Here is a 22718-nt window from a genome sequence, read left to right on the forward strand (position 1 = left end):
AGCAACCATGCACCTCCGGCACTGTGAGGTGAACTTGCGCAGTCACCTAAAGATAAAACACAAAACAAAACAAAATAATTCATATTGCAAACACGGATACCTATGAGACTTACCCTTTCAAATATTCTGAATGCATTTAGATTATCAATCGGCATTTATGTGATTTTTATTTTATTTTATCAAGTGATTTGAAATGAGTATCAATTTCAAATAAAAAATGTAAAGAACGGGTTTGATTTTCGAAATTTACACTTATGGATATGAACCCTCCCTGACAAAATTTACGAATTACAGTTATACTAAGTAAAAAAACTTTTTTTTGTTTTTGTTTTTAATTTGACGGCTCTCCAAAACGATCGAATCCGGCGACCAATCAATGAGAGGAGGCGTTTCCACCCGCACCTCTTCAATTCCTGCTTCACAGTTTGAATAGTTTCAATAGCGTGATATGATGTCATCCCTGTCACTTTAAAACATGATTCCACCGACTGTTTCATTCGGAGTCGTGAGATGCTTGACACGACTGCGTGCACGGAAGATTTGTGTGGAAAAGCAGCGCCAGCAAGCAATCTTTTATGTAGAGTTTGAAAAAGTTAACAGTATGCATATGATTTGTTGAGAATGACGGGGAGCGTTTTGTTCATTCTAATCGGGGACGCCCTTCGCCGACAAAATGCGATATGAACAGGAACGTAACGATTATGAATAGGAGTGTTCAGCCAAAATAAGGAGGAGACCTTTCCAGCACACAGCAGCATCCACCCACAGTCACGCGCAAAGCCAGTGCACAGCCCCACTCGGCTCTGCATCGGCAGTTTTCATCTGCAAAGGATTGAAGAGCACGCAGCGGTTTTCCCAAAGGAAGGTGAATATAATGCACTCTTATTTTTATTAATGTAAAATGATCTCATTCGTGTTTACTCTAACGTGTAGGCTATGTTATTTTGATTTGTTCGACTCTAATGTGTAGGCTATTTCAATGAGTTCTTTATACGTTTTAAAGAAGTATCTGTCATGTTACTCGTAGCCTACTATATCCTCCTGACGATCAGTAGTTCAAATTTGTCCTCTATAGAGGACATTTGTGAACCTAAATATCTCCCATCCAGTGCCTCCAATCGCATTAACTCCTTTTGTTACTCTAAAGAGGACATTCAGTGCTTTCCAATGATACCAATTTGTAGGGGTTAGGAAAAGTAATAAAATGGCTTCCCTCAGTGCAAGCACTTTTTATTGGAAGAGGAAAAGTAATACTTTTTATCAAAAACCTTTTGTCTTGAAATGCTGTTGGCATTTTAATTATAAGACTCGACGTTAACGTGTTTTGAGTTGTTTTAAGTGTATTTGAGCCTGTTTAAAGAAATGTAGTGGGATTTCAAAAATTTCTTTTGGGAGTAGTCCAATTACTTCACACAGATTGGGGAATGTCAAAATAAATGTGATTGGACAAAATTTTTTTTCCTGGTAGTCAGAGGTTAAATACAAAAAAGCATTTTTTTTCATGTATTTATATGATCTCTCAAATTTGATATTGTTTAGAGTCTCATGTATCTGAAACTACGTAATACAATATGGTTTTACTGTCTTGGTATTTAAGTGTCTTGGTTCAATTATTTCTTACCTAGTTTTGGTTTTGCTTTTACATTATGTGCTGTGATTAAAAAATCTCATTCGCGTCATTTTTGTGAAAAAATACTTTTGTGAAATCTATTGCTGCGTGTCACATATGGTCTCGTGTCAATGCATCTGATTATACATCTGATTAGATGTAACATTTCTTTTTATGTAATAGTTCATGCTTATTCACAAAATTCATTATTCAAAAGATGAGAACTAAATTTGAAATAAGGCTCACGCGATTTAAGAGAGGGCTTCGAACCATGTAAACAAGCAAATTGGCTGAATTTAACATGAATGTTACACTCGAGCAAAGAATAATGTGCAAAATGGCGCCACACTATGTTCTTATCTTTTTTTCCCCTCCAGATGAGGCATCAGGTGTGGGTGAGATCTACCGAGGCGATTGGGTCTGCGTGGCGTGTTTGACATGGTGTGGGAGATGAGGACCGTTCTTCCGGTGAGTGTAGGCAGTGATGGAGGGGAGTCCTGCAGCCGCCGCATAAAGGTGGGCAGGATGAAGAAGCTACTGGGGCTGAAGCAGAGTCACTCGGCGGACGCACACGGTGACACAGTGCCTGGAGTGTGCCTGAGGAGTTTCCAGCTGTTGGGTTCTGAAGAACAATGTGAGGTGAGCTCCACCTGAACAGAAACAGACTATTCTGGAGAGGTATTAACTTGTTGACTTTCTCTCATGTTGCTGTCAGTACTTTCATTACAGACATACAGTATAGTAGTGTAGAGTATATCTCGCGTAGCTAACGCTAGTCTTAATTTGTAAATAAAGTTTGTCCGATTTTTTTTTGTGTAAGGTTTATTTTCGGCTCAGGCAAGTCTGGTAAGCAGGCGGAATGTTTGAGGAAGCACCACTAACTTTGGGAAATTTGGGGTTTGCTTGTCACCATTCAAGTGACTAATCGGCAATAATTGCAGTCTTTTCTGGCTCGGTCTGCCCTTTTGTTTGCAAAGAGCGCATGGTCAAGCATGAAAGAATGATGCTCGATTCATTTGTTAATTCATGGCCGGAATCTCGTTAGGGCAACAAAGGGCTCATTCTTGGACTTACCATTGGCCTGCCTGATTAACATTTCATCTTGTCTCCTTGTCAGCGTCGTCATATGTGTGGCTGTGTAGAATTGCTTTCATTTTAAATGGACATATTCAAGGCATATTTACGCAGCAATGAGCTAGCAAAAAGGTGAATGTGTTTGAAGATATTTTGATGTTGCTCATTCGAAAATCCCCTTTGAATAGAAGCAGTAGCAAGTAATTGTTGGAGAGATTGTTCGAAGCTCAAATGCATTACCTGCGTTGACTACAACGTGACTCCTTATAGAATTTTCTCCATATGCTATATAGTTTGATTCTTTCAAGTGATGGGGCTAAAGTTCCTTTTGCAGATGGCAACAGACCAGTTTCATACTGTGGGTGTTTCCCCGCCACTCCCCTGACACCACAGGTAGGAACGCAAGCTACTACCTGGCAGAAAAGTATCCAAACTGGATTCTTGACAGGCAGCAGTGCACTTAACTTAGCAAGTTGACGTTGGCCTGCTACCGGCATGGCCAATGATCACGAGATCCACATACTTTGATGTACAGTGCATCTTCAGTCTTAAACCGAGAAGTATTTGAGAATAGGTGTGTGTCAGTTAATTTCAGGCTTCACATATTTGGTCACCGTTCTGTTTTCATTTTCATTTGGTTGTTGTCTTAATTGTTGAATGCCAAAAATAATTGTGGGGGAATCGCCCTAATCTCATCACGTGAGGGAGATTCCCTGATTGCAGTGGTAAAAAGGGCACAGCAAGTGATACACAAATAAGATGACACTGTTTTGTCTTGTTTGAGAACTAGTGCCGTTTTTTTCTCAATTAAAAGAAGATATAGTGCTTTGGTTTTGTGTTTGATACCAACAAATTTACTGTGTGAGCTCAGATCTGTTGGTCTTAACTGATTTCCAACAAAAAGGTAAATATCTGAAAATTGAACAGTCTGAGTCCATTCATCCATCCATTTTCCAATCTGCTTATCCTCACAAAGGTTGCGGGGTGTGCTGGAGCCTATCCCAACTCTCCGGGCAGTAGGTGGGGTACAACCCGAAATGGTTGCCAGCCAATTCACAGACGAACAACCATCCACGCCAACACTCACACTCACAACTAGGGACAATTTAGAGTGCTCCATTAACCTGTCATGCATGTTTTTTGAATGTGGGAGGAAACCGGAGTACGCGGAGAAAACCCACGCAGGCACGAGGTGAACATGTAAACTCCACACAGGGAGGCCGGAGCCAGTATCGAACCATGGACCTCTGCACTGTGAGGCCAACGTGTTAACTAGTCTCCCTCCGGGCCGCCTTACAGAAATATCACATATTAACTGCTTAGCAGTTTCATCTAGAGATTATTTGGAATTGTTTGTAATTTAAATATTTAACAATTTGAATTATGGCACCATCAAATACTGTTTAGCAGTCTGACAGAGATATTTTTAATAATAATTAAGTTTAAGACCTGATGCATCAGGCAGTTCCCAAATAGTTTGTAGTACAGCCTTAATTCTAGGTTGTTTTGTATTTATAGTCTCATGTTTCCTTTTTCCTACTCCGTGGTCAGTTATTGGTCCGCTGTGATAGCCCCGCCCACACCTGGCACTTCCCCGTACCGGCCTCTCTCACTCTGGTCTCTTTTACTAGTTTAGTCTCTTTCTCATTTGCTACCTGCTGTAGTTTGCAGTCAAGATGTACGTTCGATGTATTTTAGAGTTTGTCACTTCTCGGAGCAATGCGCATCCCCTTTTTGGCTAAAGGTGCGCGCGCCCATGCAAAAATGGGAACCCCGGGAAAATGGCAGTTGACTATGGTGAGTTGAGCAAAACATACAAATACCGGTACTGTACCGTCATTATTCACGTTCTCTATGTTTGACTTGCCATGATCGTGAAGAATCTTTTTTTCTTGCCTGTCTGCTCGATTCACATGTGTTAATGCAGGTGTCTAACGAACCGTCGTTTCATCACTTAAAACAGAAATTGAGAAGAATTAAATTTGGCTGCGTTGAGGGGCTGGGTAGGGTATAGCATTATTTTTCGAAAACAGCCCCGTTTTTACACTTCCCTGTAGTCGTGCTTATTCCGAGGCTTTCTCGATCATTTTATTTGTACCTCATTTGGAGTTGCAGTGTTATTTAAATTAGTATGTGTTAATTTGATAACCTTGGAATTAGTAACTTAATCAAGTATAATTTGAGGTGCGACATTGTTATTGCCAGTTGGAAAGATCGTCTGTTTTGACAGTCGGTCACTGTGGTGACCGCTTGTTCCTGCACAAATGGTGCATTCATCGGACCAGGTCACAAGCTAAATCGCAATAATTGGTTGAGATGACACGCAATTCAGGCGTTGTCATGACTGAGTCAGTTTGTCATGAGTTTTGCGCTGCACACGAGTAGGTTTGTCACTATGTTAAATTGTCGCTCACTGAAATGGTGCGTGGAAAGCATGTAATTGTTACTTTTATCATTTTGAGTTTATTGCTAGTTTTTTTTAAAGGGGGAATTACATTTTCCGCTATGTTTCAAAGTGTTTGAGCAAAAAAAAAAATCTGAGAAAAATCAATGTCGCCGACCTCACATGTGTATTATGTCTTATACACTAACATGACTGCTTGAATTTACCCCGACAGGACCAAGTACAGGAATGGGAGGACGAAGAGGAGAACGGGGCTGTGTTTGGCATCACGCTGCGACGAGAGCCCGTCATGGCAAGCCCAAACATGGCCATGCTGGCTGACCATATGGCCTGCAATTATGTCCAGTACCACACCGTGAAGCTGCGCAGACTCAAAGCAGGCACCCTGGAGCACTTGGTCACCCACCTTCTGGATCCCGAAAGTCAGGAGCCTGACTACGTCCATGTTTTCCTCTCCACTTACAGAGCCTTCACCTCTACCGATATTCTCATTGAGCTGCTTTTTCATAGGTGAGGCTCTTTCTTTTTTTCACTCTCAGGCTTCTGAACTTTGGCAAACGCAAACCAAAACGTGGGTTTAATATCTGTCTACGTGTCAACGTATTCACTCATTGTTACCATTTTACACGGAGATCCTTGTCTTGTGCAAATGTGCAGCTAAGACGAGAGTGTCCATTTCAATTGCTGTGATGAATAATAACAAAGCTCCTAGCCGATTTTAAATTTTAACACACACTCACCGGGCATTTCATAGGGATGCACCTGTACAATCTTAATTAGATGCATTACGGTTGTGTCATCTTTCAAAACAATAACCAAAATACTAAACAGTAGCAACCTTAGTATTAAGCAGTCTATTAACACAACACTACAATTTATAGCTGCCCTGATGAACAGTTACATGAATCCAACTCTGAGCTTTGTTATTTTTTTAGTCCTGTACCTCTTGTTTGTGCGGATGTGGCAATACTGTAGTTTCACCCTTTGTGAAATACACAATGAAACATACATCAATAGTTCACTTCAAACAGTTTTTGTACATGTCTCCTATACAGTGTGACTTCTGATTAGCATTAGGTAAATGTTACTTCCCCCATTTAAAGTAGGGCACTGGAACCTGGAGGTTGAGTTCAATCTGATCTGAAACAATGGATTACTTAACATGTGTTCGGATTTCAAAAGTTTTTTCCCCCCATTGTGAATTTTGACTTCCAGGGTCTAAATGTTTAACCATAAAATTCATTAACTATGCAGACTTGCTTAACCAGTCTTTAAATGTGTAAAATATGTTAATAACTTGCATATTAATGCATTCAAACACAATTCTTTTTTTTTTAACATTGACTATCACAAAAGTGTAAAAAGAAGTTAATCACGAATGTAATACATATGACCTGACTTGAGGCTAGTAATCTGGCTATGCCTCACCTGGTTGGACTGCCTGGCAGGTGAATCATACAGTAAATCAAGGTTGAAAGAGGCTATTGGACACTCTCGCGACGTCACTCGAGCTATGTGCAACGAAACCTCTTTTGTAATGTTGAATGGATCAGTGACGTTTATTGTTGAGGCAAATTTTTACAATCTTTGTCCTCATGTCACATTCCCCATAGAGCTTCCTCATAGAAGCTCAGGAGACAAAAATAAACTGCCTGGCTTCAACTCTTTTCATGATCATTTCCAGCCAGTTTGAAGTACTGTATATATATAAAAAAAATCAAGACAAGTTTGCTTTTTTTTTTTTTAATCTATGTCGCTATTTGTTTTTCACATGCCATAAGTGTAGTTGTAATGTTATTTGTCAAACAGTCACCCTCATACCTGTGCTGCTGGTGGCAACAGGCTTGCCGTCACTCTGAGGACACTTTTGGAACATTAACTCCCTCCTTTGACTCACAGGACAAACCGAATGACGCCCAAGTTTCGCGTGAATAATTTTTTGAATGAAAAAAAAAAGATTTTGGAAGTGATTTCCTTGCTAAGGCGTTTATTGTTTCATTTTCCGATGGTCTTAAGTGACAAGACAAGAACATGGAGCAATCCTATAGACTTATGATACCTTTATTGAGGACGGAAGCCGTCCGTTAACAGCCTCAAGGTGAAGGGCTCGCTTGGGAGTTGTGACTGACCTGCTGACCTTCCCCTTTTAATTACTTCTATTTTGAATGTTAATGTCGTATAACTAACTGTTAAAAGCCAGGGAAACTGTTAGAGCAGAAGAAACATGAAAAAAAATGCAAGTTAAACCTCTCAGGTAAGTGGATTCTGTATGTGAGATGAAGACAAAATGACAAAAATGTGTTTTTACCCAAATAACGAAGACTGTTTCCTTTTTTTTTATTCCCAGAGATGACACAAATGCCACATGCTCGCATAGGTGAGTTCATTAACTTTGGATTTTCCATTATTCCATGCGAATCCGGCACTTCGAGGCTTCATTGTGTCTCTGGATTCAAACCCTGCCCCCCCCCCCCCACCCAAAAAAACGCAAACAAACCCAAATCTGATGGATTCATTTCCCTCAATTCCTCCTCAGTGCTTTGCATCCGGTAATCAAGCTGTGGTTGGGAGAATACGGCGCAGATTTCCGTGAGCCCTCTCAATACCAGTCTCTCCGACTCTTATGTGCCAACTTGCGCCGGCGCCTCTGCTTTCGACGCTTGGCTCAGACCGCAGAGAGTCTGCTCAAATCGCTCAAGGAACAAGGTAGAGGAAACTTCAAGTTCTGTCACTGGCTACTGCTTATTCACTCTCAACCACAGCAACCAACACGCAGAATACAATCACAGTCTGCCTTTGTGGGGTATGTAAGAGTACCGTATTTTCCGCACTATAAGGCACTTCAGAGTATAAGGCGGTGGCACCTTCAGTGAATACAATACAATACAATACAATACAATATACCGTATTTTCACGACTATAAGGCGCCATTAAAAGTCTTAAATTTTCTCCAAAATGGACAGGACGTCTTATGGTGCAGAGCGTCCTTTGTATGCGCTGAGTTCCAAAATCTGACTGACAGCCGACACGCTGTTTATATAGAGAAAAGGCGGAAGTGACTGTGGCCAGGCATGTGGGAAAGAAGTCGGCCAATCAGGGAAGGGTGGGCGTGTATATATACATATATGGAGAGGGAGAGAGAGAGAGAGAGAGAGAGAGAGAGAGAGAGAGAGAGAGAGAGGACAGGCAAGCTGGGGAGCAGTCCGCCAATGGTGAAGGCATGCTACCGTATGCTTCAAGCTAACGTGTTAGCGTGCGCGCATGTGTGCCGTATGTTTAAGCTGGCGTATGTTTTACCACTGTAAAACTGCGCCCATTGGTACAGTGAGGTCTGTCTATGTGTAAAATACAGAAATGTCGCCCATTAATGAGACTGCGCCCAACCGTACGGTGCGTCGAATAGTCGTGAAAATACGGTAGCTTTATTTATATAGAGCTTTCACAACCGCTGCAGCTGTAACAAAGCGCTTTACAGAACATTTAAAATACTACGTCCAAGAAGTCAGAACATTGATCCATACTTAAGGCGCATTGAATTAAATCAAAGTTGGCTGTTAAGCGGTCAAAATTGAATGCTTTTAGGCGTGCCTAATAGGGCGGAAAATGCAGTTTAACTTTGCTGGTGAAACATTTTCAAGAGCAGTTTCTCCAGAATCACACATGCACATTATTTCCTTTTATTTTAATAACTTTTACCTTAAGAGCTTTTATGTCTGGTACAGATCTTGGATCACATTAGGCTGTGTAGGAGTGCCTAATTTCTGATGAGAGTATGCAATGTCTTTTTGTCGTGTCGATGAAGTAATTACTGTGCTCCGTTTCCTCTTGGTACAGCCTAATTGCATGTCGCCTGGTTAATGTTTTTTTTTTTGTTTTTTTTTTTGCCATTCGTGCTTCCGTGTGTTTTGAACAGATCACAGCCAGTTTGTGCCAGTGGATGAAGCGCTGCTCTGCAAAGAGAAAGGCAGAGACATCTTTTTGAACTTCCATGTCACTGACGTAGCGGAACAGCTCACCAGATTGGACAGGGTGGGTTTGCCTCACTGCTTATTGCAATGTAGTGACAGATAAAGTATATGACAATTCCCGGGGTTGTTATTCATGGTTTATTTTTTTTCCAGGAACTCTTTGTCCAAGTGTTACCGTTCCACTGCCTGGGCTGCGTGTGGTCACAACGCGACAAGAAGGAAAACCGCAATCTGGCCCCCAGCGTCCGCGCCACCATTTCCCAGTTCAACGCAGTCACCAACCTTGTTATCACTTCGCTGCTTTGCCCTTCTTCTCCGAGCCCCTCCACTTCATCTCCCATTTCATCACCCAGCTCCTCCTTGAGCTTCCTCTACCCTTTGGTTGCCTCAGGGCTACCTCATTCGTCTCACACCAGTCCTTCCTGCAGAGCGCGCATCCTTGAGTGGTGGATCAATGTGGCACAGGTCAGTGGGGGAAAGAAGCGTGCTTGGATGACATACTGTAAATGACCTTGTCAAAGAAACACAGTCGTGCTCCAGTCATTTTCTCATCCTGACTTCTTGCAGGCGTGCAGGCAGCTGAAGAATTTTTCTTCCTTACGGGCCATCCTGTCCGCCTTACAGTCCAATGCTTTGTATCGCCTCAAGAAGACTTGGGTGGCTGTCAGCAAGTGAGCAACTGTCAAAATGCTTCAACTGCTCCATAAGAAAATACTAATCAATACATTTTTAGCGGTTGAACATGTTAAATGGGATTTTCTAGTTTCATTACAACCGCTGATTTTCTCGAAACTTTATTTCCATTGATAATCTGTCCAAAAAACATGTCATTGTAAGAATCTGATTATGTTAAACAAATACAGATGTAGTAATAACCACGCAAAGAAAAAAAAATAATACCCTCACTGAAGAAAGCCCCTAATCATGTCCAAGGTCATATATGGAGGTCAATATGATAATACAGCATTCTAAGCTTTCATTTTACAGTTTCAGTCAAGTAACACAATTCTGTAAATTTACGGTGAATTTATAATGCTAACTTGTTGTTTTGTTTTTCATTTTTTATAATTGTAAAATACTGTTAAATATTCATCCTTGGCATATAACAGTTCAATTATTCACCTAAGAAGAATGTTAGACAATGGTAATTTATCAACATAAAACTATAGGTTGCTGTAAATTTCTGATGTTAGAACAGTATCCAACTGTCATTCATTCATTCATTCATTCATCTTCCAAGCCGCTTGATCCTCACTAGGGTCGCGGGGGGTGCTGGAGCCTATCCCAGCCGTCTCCGGGCAGTAGGCGGGGGACACCCTGAATCGGTTGCCAGCCAATCGCAGGGCACACAGAAACGAACAACCATACGCACTCACACTCACACGCTAGGGACAATTTAGAGTGTTCAATCAGCCTGCCATGCATGTTTTTGGAATGTGGGAGGAAACCGGAGCACCCGGAGAAAACCCACGCAGGCCCGGGGAGAACATGCAAACTCCACACAGGGAGGCCGGAGCTGGAATCGAACCCGGTACCTCTGCACTGTGAAGCCGATGTGCTAACCACTGGACTACCGGGCCGCCCGAGTATCCAACTGTATTTATTTTAATTGTAAAATGCCATTAAGTAGTCATCCCCACATGTAAATTAGCAAGTACCGTTCATGCTTGTTTAAACTGTAATATATCAATATAAAATGGGAAGATGAAGCTTCAAATTTGCTTAATGAACCACTTGTATTTTTGATTCCTCAATGTAGCACTCTGTTCAACAATTTGCTGAAAGCACGCTTGCACGCCATTTCAGGAGCCCATTTATTTAAGCCAACATTCCATGCTTGATGCTGGATGCGTTTGTGATTAGTTCACATTAGAAGCACAGGAAGGTACACAATTCAAGTCAAAAACAAGAAATGTCAATCTACGCAGCGGCTGTGTGGGTCAAGAGATCGAGAGCGTGTTGTCAGGTGACCGAAGGGTCAGCTTTTCGAATCACGCTCGGTCGAAGTCACGTGTCGCCGCGGCAACCTACAATGTTCCGCCACACCAGAGTGTGAATGTGCAAATACTTGAATATCCACTGTGAGCTATTTTACTGTTCCGTTAAAGTAGGTGCATGATAAAATAACAGTCAATTACTGGCGTCCCCATTAGAATTTTTTTACACTGCAGGAAAGCACTCAACAAATCTTTATGTTCTGTTTTCAGGGAATGCATGGCTAACTTTAAGCATCTGTGTGAGACATTTCCCGATGAGAATTGTATGCTGGCCAACCAAGAGATCCTAACAGAGGCAAGTAACATTGTGCACGTGAATATTACTACCAGAATGGAAATTGTGTTCATTTATTTGTTTGTTCAACAAGTGTCATGTGTGAACAATTTCCATCAATGTCATTGGTTAGGAAAACAGACTTTTTATACATGACCAATTTTATAACATTTATTATTATATGAGTAGAATACCAAAAAGGAGACTTGAAATTGAACCTTTCCCTTGTGGTTAGCGGTGAGCGGTTCTTTTAAACTTATCCGTGCATTATGTGCCTAATCGGTGTGTGGACCGCAACTGTGTGCACATTGCCACTTGCCAGCTGATTCTCTTGTCCACACAACACCTTTTACGTTTGACCTTTATTTTACATTGTTTGGTCAATGTCCAGGCTCCGGTTTCAACCGCTTCTCAGGCTCTATTATTCTCTCTCTCTCTCTGTCGGGGCATGTGAGTAACAACTTAGGCTCGAGTATCTCGTGACGATGCCTTTCTCAGGAGCCCATAGAAATATCATAACCCACAAACGCTGAATGTGAGTCCCTTTCATGGCTCACCTTTTCGCACCCAGCAACAACCCTGTCATCAGGTGCCCAACCCGGGAAAGAACACTTATGCAATATGTCTGCCGTGTTGTTCGGTGAGCTGAGTGTCGTTAGGGTATTCAATCAAAGCGGACTTGTGTTTTGTTCCAGGGTGCGAGTCAGCAACAGGTCAACGCCAGTTCTCAGCTGCCCCTGCTCTGTTCCAAACAGAGGGTAAGTAAGGGCCTAATGTTTCATCCACTACATTGATGTATTGATTTACAGTATATTCTGACAATCCAACTACATGGATCCATGCTCATGCAACCAGTTGGCCTTCCAGATGAAAAATAACCAGTTTACCAAATGTGTGCATTTTCATTTGAAAATACACACGGACATTTTGAATGGGGAGGTCAAAGCCGCATTTGGTGAATAGTTTACAATTGCAATGTTTTCTGGCCCTAATATTCTGGCCCATTTGGCCACCTCATTTTTTGGGTTTTTTTTTTTGCTTTTATTTTGAAATAATTTTTTTAAAATGCTTTGGGGTAAGATGAATAGTTTACTGTTAGAACGGATTGAACCGGTCGAAAAATTGTGGAAATTAAATTACGAAAAAAAAAAAAGAATGCATATCCTCCTTGAATTGACTCGGGCAAACCGAATCGTCGAATCGTTGGTAAAAACAAATTGCTTTGGTCACAGTCTTTGCCACACAAACACACCAGTCATTTGTATTTCTTAAACTGAATTTTCATCAAACGTAAGAAATCAAAGCATCAATATAATCAAAGGGCGATTCTTTGCTCAAAGTAGTACAGGTGCATTTGTGTAGATCTGAATATCATGGACAGCTTAATTCATTCCAATATTTTGATTCAAAATGTGTCTTTCATATTTTAAAGATATTTGCTGCACACAGAGTAAATATTTTATGCTTATATTTCTAATCATTTGTATTGTAATATCTTACGGCTAACACTGCTGTCGTCCAGAAACCTTGCATCTCCAAAACCAATAACCGTACTTTTCAGACAAACCAAAGTAATCATCAAAGTGCGTCAGATCCCGGGGGGATTACTTGTAGTTTACTTTTTTTTTTTTGCGATACCAGTCCTCAAGCTTTTCTGATGCATCCCATGTGCTGGAAGTACCGTACATAAGACCTGTACTAGTTGTCATTTCGTAGGACTTTGTGTCAATGTTCGTAACATATCCACTGCAATGATTTGTGTCTCTTCTGAGCAACGAAACATTGCCTTGTTGTCTTTAGAAGTATAAAGATGGAATTGTACCTTACCTGGGCTCCTACCTGACTGCCCTCACGATGTTGGACACGGCTCTCCCTGACTCTGTGGAGGTGAGTAGAAATCACGGCCGCAAGACAACCTGTTTGGACGTGTCCTTTTCATGCAACTGCAGCAATTGAACACTTTCTGTTGTTTCCTGTCCAAAGGGTGGACTGATCAACTTTGAGAAGCGCAGGCGGGTACGTTTTGTGTGATGGCTTACTCTACTGTTTTATTTTTGTTTCTTTTTTTTTTTGCCAAGTGGCTGCTAAGTTCTCAAATTGATCCGGTTGCCTTTCTCTCTAATATCTGCTTCAGGAGTTTGAGATTCTTTCTGAGATTCGTCTACTGCAGGCTTCCTGTTCTCACTACCAGCTCCCGGTGAACCCTCGCATAACCAACTGGCTGCAGGCGCGCACGCTGCTCCTCACTGATCAGGAGAGGTTAGAACACTTTGCTGTCATTACTACGCACAGACAATCAAGGGACGCCGTCATGCTGATGGATCATCTTTTTCTTCTGGCCTGAAGTTATGAACTGTCTCGGGAGCTGGAACCACCCGTTGATCCGTGTCCCCACTTCTCCCAATTTATGACAAAGAAGCTCCCTTCGTAAGTATGGTGCTTTATCTTCAAATGTTGTGCTGCAGCCTTCACATCTGTCCATAGTCCAGACCAAATGTCCACCCACATGTTTCACGTATGATCAATTTCCCTCAATAAGAGATATTGGAGTTCGTACTGTACAGGGATTGAAATAAAGTTTTTTGTATTGCCTTTTGCAAGTCCAAATGAGCACTTTGCTCGTCATTAAATCACATTGTATAGCAAAACTGAGAATGACAGATTTTCTAGTTGTTAATCGGAGACTGTCCCTGCACTGGACTGGAAGTCTGATTGGTTGAAAACCAGGAAAAGATTGATAAGAACAAACGTCTTCTCTTCTCCTGCCTTGCCGCCTAGTGTAGAAAGTAAATACTGTAGGACAATGCAGGCAAACTACCGGTGCATGAACCATGTCATATGTTCATTTTAGTCTCAGCTGCAGGCTCTTAAAAAAATGGACGGCCAACAACAAATACTTTGGGCAACAAATACTCAGCTTTCCAAGTGTTCATTAAAAATGAGGCAGAAGTTTTATTGCTAAACATTATATAATGTTTGAACATTAACACTGCAACTGCAATATCAATACAAGAAAATACCGGAAAATAATGAACTGTTGTCAAATGATGATTCAAAATGTAGAGCAGAGTAAAGGTTAATTCAAAATGGAACCAAAATAATTGCTTGAAAACAAAACGTTATGAACGATTAAGTGCAAATGTATTTGACTTTCGCATGAAAAACTAATCAACTGTAATTAACAAATCGATTGTACCGATTTGAAAAGATGTTTTGTTCCCTGCGATTGGCTGGCGATCAGTTCCGGGTTTACCTCGCCTCTTTTTTTTTGAGCCACCAGAGGGAGACTGTTTCACACTTTGAAAATTCCGGGCATAGACAAAATGTCTTTAGTTTGGCCACCTGAGCCAAGCAGCATAAATGCTAACTTGATAGCTCAGTGTCAATCAAAACTGAGCTTAAGCGTCTCTCTAAACGTAGCACTTATATGACGGCATTGCTCAAATTTTGGATTAGATTGCCTAAAATGTCGTCACAACGCTGCGGCTGGTCAGTTGTCCTCATCATATCTTCATCATTCTTTGAAGAGAAAAGCAAATATTTTTATGTACAGGTCACGAGCAACCAGTGACGGTTCCCTGGGGAAGACTCACGTTGACCAGATGAGTGTGTCGTCTTCGAGCTCCAGCGGCTCGGACGTGGACGACCTCTGTGTCCCTCATTCGTCGCCACTCAGACTCAAACTCAAGGTAGGAGCACTTAATAATGTAACTGTGTGTCATACAATAAGGATCGAAACCTTTGACATTCAAAGGTTTACACAAGGTCAAATGAACTTCAACCTGAAAAAGTTACAGGCCGTTTATTTCTTTATTTTTTTCTGTTTTGCATTTTGGAGCACGTACCTTTTGTTAAAAAATGTTTGTGTTCAATTTCCTCCTTTCGCAGTCCCTCTCCAGCTCAATGCACAACATCACTGAGGACTACGCCTGCGTGTCGTCCTCCTCCTCGCCCATCCTCTCCAGCTCCTCCTGTAGCTCTTCCAATCCCGATCTGAGCAGCAGCTCTTTGGGGCTGAGGCCAGACTCCTCATCATCCTCATCCTCCTCCAGCATCTCTACGCAGTCCGTGCTGCCTGTCTACAACAAACAGCTCGCCGACTCGTGTATCATAAGAGTCAGCATGGAGTGTGTCAACACCGGCAATATCTACAAAAGCATTCTGGTGAGGGAGAGCACACAGCTCCTCCTACACAGTATTGAGCCACCAAGAGCTCTTTTTGTTTGTTTTAAAGACCTTTTTTTAAAATCTGTTTAGACATCGTCAAACAGTGAAGTAGAAACACAAGGTGTTAGCAGGATTGCGCAACAAACCTTTGCAGTGTTCCAATAGTGGGGATTCACTGGATGTCGTTTAGAAAAGCACAAATAAAACCTACGACGTAGTAGCTTGAGAAGTAAAATTAAAAGCGGCAACATCAGGAATGTAATCAGAATCATACAATGAAGTGCTTGTTGCAGACACTAAAATGTAATACAATGTGTCTTTTTTTTTGTTTGTTTTTTGACAACTAACTTTGTCCCTCAGCTGACCAGTCAGGATCACACACCTCAGGTCATTCAGAGGGCTCTGGACAAACACAACCTGGAGGAAACGTTCAGCTGTCAGGACTTTAGCCTCTGCCAGATGCTCAACAATGGAAATGGTACGCTTCAAAACAATATGAGAATTGATCATCATTTCAGAACGGGTGCCTTGACTTTGAGTTACCTTTCACAAATTCGCATAAGCTTCAGAAAGTCTTATAATAGTTTGGAATTCGTCATTATAATTCATTCTTTTTCATTTCATTTTGAGTTTTGTTGTTTACATTTTTTTTAGCTTTAATCAGTTTTCGGAGCAGGTTTGTTTATATTAGTTGTATTTTTTTTAAGTCTTTCATTTTAATTCATCACAGTAAGTATTGTGTAGTAAAAACTCAACAAAAAATATTGAATTAAAAATAACCATTGATATATCAAATCTGGAGCCATGTAAGGTAAAGGTCACTATAACCTCCATTGCGTTTCAGAGCTGCACATCCCCGACAACGCCAACGTGTATTACGCCATGTGCACCTCCTCCAACTATGACTTTGTCCTGCACCAACGCTGGAGGAGCCACGGGAGACATGCGGGCTCCTCCTCCAGTCCCGGAGCGCCTCGTGTCCGCCACGCGAAGTAGCTAACGGCTGTCATTCAAACTAAATCTGCCAAGGAGAGCCCAAAACTCACAGTCACTTTGTTTGGCTTCACGCGCGAGCCACCCTGATGCCTGCAAGCTTTGCCCAGATGTCTTCTGTCAGCGCCTCGGCTGCATTTGAAACATTTGGACATCACACCTGCTCCTCCCCGGCATGCTCCAGCCTCTCAGAAGGCATGTTTGGAGCTTTTGCACAAGTAGAAGATGTGTGAATGGGACGCAGCAAATGGACGCTCGCTGCAACCTGCGCTGCGATTGGAAGTCGTGCACATTGTATTAGACAAACCATCCTGACCATCGACATCTGCTTTGAGTATTTGTCTTTTTTTAAAGGTTTTCATAGAACTTCAAATCGACGTAAGAGTTGAAATGATATCAGTATTCTGCTTTGTAGCGAATTGTTTTATTTAAATGTGTTTGTGAGCCCCCTTTCAGTTCATTTTGAAACAGGAGCCGAAATGTAGTACAAAAATGAAGGATGAAAGCTAGCGCATGGCGTTTCCGAGGGAAGGTGATGATGTGATTTTGCAATGTTGCTCTTAACGGGGTTGGGGCGGTAATGTATGGGAGACTGATGGTTGAATGGGGGTGATGTCACCAATACAAGATGGCATCCCAAACTGCCATCGGTGACGCTGTCAACGTGGTTGGCGTGAAGGATGGTTTCCGTACGTGAAGGATGAAGCGGCCCAGTAAGTGAAAGGACATGCCAGTGATATTCAATCCTTGCTGCTTTTAAAACTGTTCGCTGTGATTGCTAACCTTTTGTTTGCAATGAGTTTTGAAACGGTGGCGAGTCCCACGCAGAGTTTTGTGGAGGATTTTGCATCAATGCCAGAAGTCAGAATGCCCCCCCCCCCTCCCCAGTAGTTTTGCTCTGTTTGCGCACGACTATTTTCAACTTCCTTTTTACCTTTTCCCAAGCTCTTAGTAATTTGAAATACTGTCTAATAAAGATATTTTATTATTTATTGCACAGATTACATTGTATTGACGCCTTTGATCTAAAAAGAATGGGCTTGTAGACTGATGACATGATCATGAGTCACACTATTTAGGCAAGAATTAAGGGACATCTGCCTATTACGGCAACTGAAAATGGAATTCATTACTATATAGAATTAGTGAGAATGACAACTGAGAATAAAATGGTTTCAAGTCACATAACCTAAAAAGTCTTTGGGCACATAGCCGTTACAACTTCGGTGAAAACAAAGTCACTGATTTATCATCAGGTTCCATCGATAATGTTCTGATGGGCAGATGGTGCAGCACCTGAAGGTGAACAAACCAACAGGACAGTGACCAGAAGCACACAGCCAAGAGAACAAAGGAGTGGCTTCAGGGCAAATCTGTGAATGTCCTTGAGTGGCCCAGTGGGGTTGGATTACTGATTGGCTACGACTGCTCCAGAGCACCAAGTTATTAAAAAAGGTGACAACAAGTCTTTCGCTGACTGCGAAAGACTTAGGCACCTGAAATACAAGGTAAACAAGAATCCTAAAATCAAGCATGATGATGATGAATCAGAAGGTATCCATTGTTTGTACAGGGAGGTGTCTTGGTCTAAAAATGTCTACCGAGGGGCTTATCTGAGGGCCGGCCGAAAAGCGCGGCATGCAAATGAGGGAGAATGTTTTTCCGATGTGTTACTTATCATTTGCAAATGTTCCCAATAAAAGTTCGGCATGGAGCACAGGAAGTCGAGTTTCAGTTGGAGAAGCGAACAGTGAGTGGCTTCATCGATAACTGAGCTCCCTGCCGGCAGCAAAGACAATCTCTTCCTCAGTCTGTTTGTTCAACGTGTTCGAGGCATATCTCGGACACTAATCCAAATGGGTTAATCCACTCAATGGCTGCGGGTTTCCTTACTCATCTTCTGTGTGTTGTTTGTCTGTTACGTCTTGAGGAGGATCGAGACAGTGAACAAGACAGGACCTTGTTGTGGCATCTGCCCTGAAGACCTCCAACTTCAAATTTACTCCTCTCATTGTGACACAGATAAGAATACAAATACACAGTCACAGGGAAAGCATATACATGCACCCCTTCAGGTCGTTTAAGAGTCTTCAAACAGTGCGGGCTCACAGGCGAGGGCATGGTGACAAAGCAGAATGGGATCCACCTCAAGCTGAAGGAGTCCTTGGTTCTTTTGAGCCTGTGGTACTCCGGAGGCAGATGATGGATACCAGTCGGGCAAGCTGAATGCAGCTTTCGGGGAAATTCTGGTCCACCATCCGACATTGGGAAATTTTAGTCCATCCATCCATCCATCATCTACTGCTTACCCGGGGCCGGGTTGCGGGGGCAACAGCTTCAGCAAGGAAGCCCAGACTTCCCTCTCCCTAGCTACTTCTTCCAGCTCTCCCCGGGGGATCCCGAGACATTCCCAGGCCAGCTGGGTGACATAGTCTCTCCAGCGTGTCCTGGGTCTTCATCTGGGTCTCCTCCCGGTGGGACATGACCGGAACACCTCACCAGGGAGGCGCTCAGGAGGCATCCAAATCAGATGCCCAAGCCACCTCATCTGGCTCTGGAAATTTTAGTGTCTTCAGTTAACCTAAGAAGCTTGTTCTTGAAAAGTCGCTGGAGAAAAGAAATAACCAAACCCTGACGTCTCCTCATTGTGTCTTGAAAAGTTTCCTTCCAGATAAAAAAATAATTAAAAGATGCTTTGTGCTTTCCTTTAATCCAATGTTTTTGTCAGTGCACATGCACACACGCGCCATCCGTTAACGTGTGTTTGGAAATGCTTTAGCACTGTGCAAATTTTGCTACCAGATGATGGATTGCGTGCCAAAATGTTGTTATCCACGCTTCCCACTTGTACAAACTCACATAGATGAGCAGGTCACTTCCTGTAGCACAAGGCCACAAGATATGGTAATTAGGCCTGTGGGATGGTTTCATATTGCGTAACATGACGGTGATTCATCGCTGTCTCTCTCTCTCTCTCTCTCTCTCTGAATGTAGTGGCCTACATTCAAGTTAGAGGTGCACAACTCTATAGCCTATTTCTGTCATGAATTGATACAGGTCAGCGTCTGTCCATTTGTGTGAGTGTGTTTGCCTGCACGTCACTGAGATCACGCGTCCTCTAATCATTTTTCTACACAGATCCAGAGCGATGTGCGCACACACCGACACACTGACCTAATTTTACCACTCCGAGCAGAACAAAGGCAGTGTGACTGGATGGGTCAGGACAGGCAACATAACTGTCTTCTGAAAGAGCCAAGCGACCACACAGAAATTATTACACAGCCATCTGAATTGCTCTTGGTTCCAATGTAAAATAACGATTTACAGCGGGCTTTGCTAGATTTAGAAGAATAATCACTTTTATTTGACATCATCTACTTAGTTCTTATTACAGGAGATGTCGTGATCCACTCACTGGCCAGAACACGTTCGATGTCCAACCTGAGAGGATCCGATGCAATTGTTATATCAAGCCTTTCCAGAGCGAATGATGGTCAATTTTGATTGACACTGACAGTGAGGTATTCGATTAACATGGTTTTTAACATTGTGGTTATAGTTTACAATTCTAGAGTACACAGGCCTTAATCATACAGGGAATAGCCTGTTTCGAAAATCGATGGAATGTACTGGGGGGGCCGGGGGAGCCAAATAAAGTTCCAGAAAAAGAAAGAAAAACAGCTGCCAGCATGATGTAGTTGCACAAAACAAGCATAGACTAGTTGCGCTGTTCCTATTTAAGACTGTTACGTGCGATGTCACTGCTCGTACCCTCATTAGGGAATGAAACGTTCCCAGCAGTGTGATGGCATTGCAAATCTGCTCGACATAAGGACATCAAGCTTAAATAACACTCAAGCATGCACACACACACATACACACACACACACACACACACACACACACGTTCCTCACTTACAGCTTTACCCTAACCCTGCCTCTCCTTGTTCTGCTGACCTACATACTGCAGCATCCTGGTTACATAACCAGCCTGTGCTGTTGATCACTGCAGGCGATGCAGCGCAAACACGCTCAAGCTCCTAAATGACAACCCCCACCACCACCAACACCACTGCCCCCCCCCCCTTGTCATACAAACTGTCGATGATATGGCCTCCAATCGCTTCCGCTTTCTTTTTAACTATTCTCGGTCAGTTCATTGCTCAACAGGGGTTAAACGCGAGTGTGGAATTAATGATTGGAAAATGTTCAGCACGTTGAAGTATATCACGGGTCAGTTTTAGTTCAAATACCCGTATGGAACATTTAGGCCACGTTCCGTTCCCAAAAAGTATGCCACAAAAATCGAGCATGTCCGAGGCTTTGTTCCGCTATAGCCTGCTCTGTCAAGCAGAAACAACAGGACTCACTTTTGATTAGTTTGCCCGAATGTACACTGTAGAGGCAAATGATGTAAGCCCCCTCTCTCCCCTCCATCCTCCCCCTATCCCTTCTCACTGACCTACTTTTACTCTCGTGGCGCCCCCCCCCAACAGCCTCTGCACCATGCACAGCACCATGGTGGGCTGGAAAAAGAAAAAGGAGTGAAGTGAGTCGAGTGCAAACATGCGTGAGATGATGTGTGTGAGAAAATTCACTGCTATTTTCTGGCCAAAGTCATATTGTTTTAATAAAGTTGACCTGGCACTGTTCTTCTATGACAATCCGTGAGAAAGCGTGAGAAAGGAAAGAGATTGTAATGTGGGTTTGCACTTTAAAAAAAAAATTGAATTTGAAACCCGGGACAAGGATGTTTGCTCAGTGTTGTTAACAACACCTCTGTCAGTCTTCGCCTCACATTCCTGCACTGGCTCGTATGCGAGCTGTGTCAGTGACACCTCGGCCATGGCAACAGCTACTGATCCGTTCAAGTCACATAAGCGTTGCGTGATCTTCACAACGCTTGTGTAACTCTACTTGTTGCTCAGCTACAGCGGGCAATGGGACAATATGTTCATAGTGTTGAGCAAGACCGGGGAACTCAAGACTAGTAATAAAAGTTTCAATTTCTTTCAAGTCTTCTCACTCACCAGGTTCCGTTAAGTCCTAATAATAGGGACATTTGTGTGTTGTGTGTGTCTTTTTTTTCCAACTAAACCTATTTTATTTCAAATGGATCTTTACCTTCAAATATGAGTTGAAATGTAAATGGCACTTTCAGTTAGATTGTATCAAACATTCTCATTTGCTCAATGGCGAACCAACTAATCACTTTTTTTTGGGGGGGGGGGGGGGCTAGATAATCCTGTAAAGATATGAAAACCATTCCTATAGCGATAATGTTTCAAGATTGTAAGGGTGTGACTTTTATGCTGGGAAGAAAAGGTTTATGAGCATGCCAAAAACTGTTAAGGCAAATATTGACACACAGACAATAAAAACATGCTGATGGCCTGAGAACTGGAATTTTTGGATTTGTTCTTCTCTTAGCAAATTAGTACCGAAGCACGACCATATCATATTCATTTGTGCAAAATCCTTCTACCACATTTCTCGAAGCAACAATATGCTGGTTTGCGTTAGAATTAAGTAACATGTCGTGCAAAAAGTAATGTAGCATACAGTAATGTGGAGATACATGCTTAGGGTTCATTCATGTTTTTCTTTTTCGGAAATGAATGTTAATATCCGAAGAATTGGCTGTTTTGTAAAACGCCAAGTTTGTTTGCTCCCAGAAATCCTTAAAAGCAACTTATGTGTTATGGTCAGTGTATACCAATGTATGTAATATGCACAGTATAATATCTAATAAAATTACCATCGGGTCGCTGTCACTGACGGTTCACTCGCCCGACTTTCAATGCAGTCAGCTTGCTTCAGTTCGTTGCCACTCGGTGATCTACAGAAGACTTTGGCTGATTGACAATTACTGTTTTTGACTCTCAGGAGTTACTTGTCAGCGGGGTAATATATGGCACTTTTCAGTATCAAGTTGGGACAAATTAATTTTACTTCAGGGAGTTAAATTACAGAAAAAAAAATCCTGTACACCTCTGTTAAAATGCCAAGTTTTTCTTAAGAAAAATGGAAGCCAAGATAAAATTTCCAATCTTATATATTTAATGTCAAGTCATGCAGATTGCCGTGTACGATGATGCACTGAATTGTATGGCTAGTATTAATACAGTATAATGTCGATAGAAGGAATATTCTCCTTTGCTGCAGGAGCAGTATCGTTGTTTCATGTATGAGATTTACCCCCCCTCTCTACCCCCGACCCCAACTACAA

General features: G+C 42.2%; 1 protein-coding gene across 3 annotated transcripts; it reads left to right on the top strand.

Moving 5' to 3' along the window:
- The first annotated feature begins 440 nt into the window (after positions 1–440).
- rgl3a (ral guanine nucleotide dissociation stimulator-like 3a) lies at positions 441–17483 on the top strand. 3 transcript variants are annotated; one of them, XM_052084879.1, is made up of 18 exons: positions 441–865; positions 1987–2248; positions 5302–5597; positions 7435–7464; positions 7624–7793; positions 9001–9116; positions 9209–9520; positions 9623–9726; positions 11263–11347; positions 12022–12084; positions 13127–13213; positions 13310–13342; positions 13461–13585; positions 13673–13753; positions 14880–15015; positions 15215–15490; positions 15854–15971; positions 16338–17483. In XM_052084879.1, the coding sequence occupies exons 2-18, from the start codon at positions 2048–2050 to the stop codon at positions 16487–16489; spliced, it is 2385 nt and encodes a 794-aa protein (XP_051940839.1). In that variant the 5' UTR covers positions 441–865; positions 1987–2047; the 3' UTR covers positions 16490–17483. The 3 variants fall into 3 exon arrangements, with proteins under 3 accessions (XP_051940839.1, XP_051940840.1, XP_051940842.1); XM_052084880.1 differs by having other exon boundaries at positions 13130–13213; XM_052084882.1 differs by lacking the exons at positions 441–865; positions 1987–2248 and adding an exon at positions 3754–4480.
- Positions 17484–22718: the final 5235 nt, after the last annotated feature.

Source organism: Hippocampus zosterae, chromosome 13 (assembly GCF_025434085.1).
Source record: "Hippocampus zosterae strain Florida chromosome 13, ASM2543408v3, whole genome shotgun sequence".
Classification (NCBI taxonomy): Eukaryota; Metazoa; Chordata; class Actinopteri; order Syngnathiformes; family Syngnathidae; genus Hippocampus; species Hippocampus zosterae.